General features: G+C 51.0%; 1 protein-coding gene across 1 annotated transcript in view; it reads right to left on the reverse strand.

Moving 5' to 3' along the window:
- Positions 1–412: 412 nt before the first annotated feature.
- Positions 413–1,517, reverse strand: part of EMH_0086630 (uncharacterized protein) — a gene marked incomplete at both ends in the record, with an annotated part of 1,341 nt that continues 236 nt past the window's right edge. Inside the window, 4 exons of the mRNA XM_013501051.1 lie at positions 413–505; positions 682–718; positions 1,022–1,289; positions 1,489–1,514. Of these exons, the coding sequence (XP_013356505.1) occupies positions 413–505; positions 682–718; positions 1,022–1,289; positions 1,489–1,514 (424 nt within the window). The remainder of the gene's footprint in view (positions 506–681; positions 719–1,021; positions 1,290–1,488; positions 1,515–1,517) is intronic.

Consider the following 1,517-nt stretch of genomic DNA (forward strand, 5'->3'; position numbering starts at 1 on the left):
GCGTTTGCTGCAGCAGCAGCAACAGCAGAAGCAAATGAAACAGCAGCAGCAAATGAAGCGGCAGCAGCAAATGAGGGGGAGCAGCGGGGCGGATGAGACACCTCGCAGCAGCAGCAGCAGCCAGTGCAGCAAGGAGACAAAAAAGGAGAAAGAAAGTAAAAAGAGAGACAACAGATAAGGAGACAGTGGATATAAGGAGGCAGAAGATGAAAGGAGACAGAAAAGAAAGAAGACGAAAGGAGACAGAACAGAAAAGGAGACAGAAAAGAAAAGGAGACAGAAAGAGACGGAGACACAAGCTAACAAAGAAGAGTCAAATGAGACAGACAGCAGAGGGAGAGACAGAGGAGACAAAAGGAGACAGTTGTTACTCCTGTGCCGAACCTAAACCCTAAACCCTAAACCCTAAACCCTAATCTCCACCTGTTATTAACAAAGTCCTGACAGAATCAAACGGATGAGAAAAGAGAAGAGAGGCGAAGGAACTTAGAGACAAACAAACCGCCTGCACACACCAAACCCTAAACCCTAAACCCTAAACCCTAAGCCCTCAGCTCTCAAACCTAATCCTATGCCTTAAACCCTAAGCCCTAAACACCAAAACCTAAACAGTAAACACCACAAACCCTAAACCCTAGATATCAAACCCTAGAACATAAACCCTAAACCCTAAACCCTCACCTCTTGCAACTTGCTGCCGTCACCAGCCACACGATCCCTGACACACCCCAAACAACGAACACTAAACCCTAAACCCTAAACCCTAAACACTAAACCCTATGCTTGTGTGCTGCAGTATGGATGCGCCGTCTGTGGGGCCAGGGGTTGCACAGCCGTACACTACCCACAAGAAGCAGCAGCAGCAGCAACAGCAGCAGCAGCAGCAACAGCACCAGCAGCAGCAACAACAACAGCAGCAGCAGCAACAGCATCAGAAACAGCAGCAACAATAGCAACATCAGCAGCAACAGCATCAGCACCAGCAGCAACAGCGACAGCAGCAGCAGGAGCAGCAGGTTACCTGATGGCGTTGTTAACAGCAATACTGACTCCGCATGCAACTAAAGAACCAGCAGCCCCACAACCAGCCCCAACCCACAAACCCCTAAGCCCCCGTGCAGCTCGCTGCTGCTGTTGCTGCTGCTGTTGCTGCTGCTGCTGCTGTTGCTGCTGCTGCAGCACGGCTTCTGTTTGCTGCAGGATGCGGAGACGATCCAGAGGACCCACAGCAGCAACAGCAAGAGCCATGGGGACACCCAGAGACCACAGAGAAGACAGCAACAGCAGACCTGCAGCAACAGCAGCAGCAGCAACAGCAGCAGCTCAGCAGCGGCAGCAGCTTAACAGCGGCTATGCTGCAGCAGCAACATAGCAGCAGGAGCTGTAGGAGCAGCAGGATCTGTAGACATTAGACCCTACACCCTAAGCCCTCGATCCTAAACCCTAAACCCTAAACCCTAAACCCTAAACCCTAAACCATGAGCATACCTTGCCCTGTGCGTCTTTTGCTTTCTTTT

The sequence above is a fragment of the Eimeria mitis genome, genomic scaffold (genome assembly GCF_000499745.2).
Source record: "Eimeria mitis Houghton genomic scaffold, Emh_scaff6235, whole genome shotgun sequence".
NCBI classification, from domain to species: Eukaryota; Apicomplexa; class Conoidasida; order Eucoccidiorida; family Eimeriidae; genus Eimeria; species Eimeria mitis.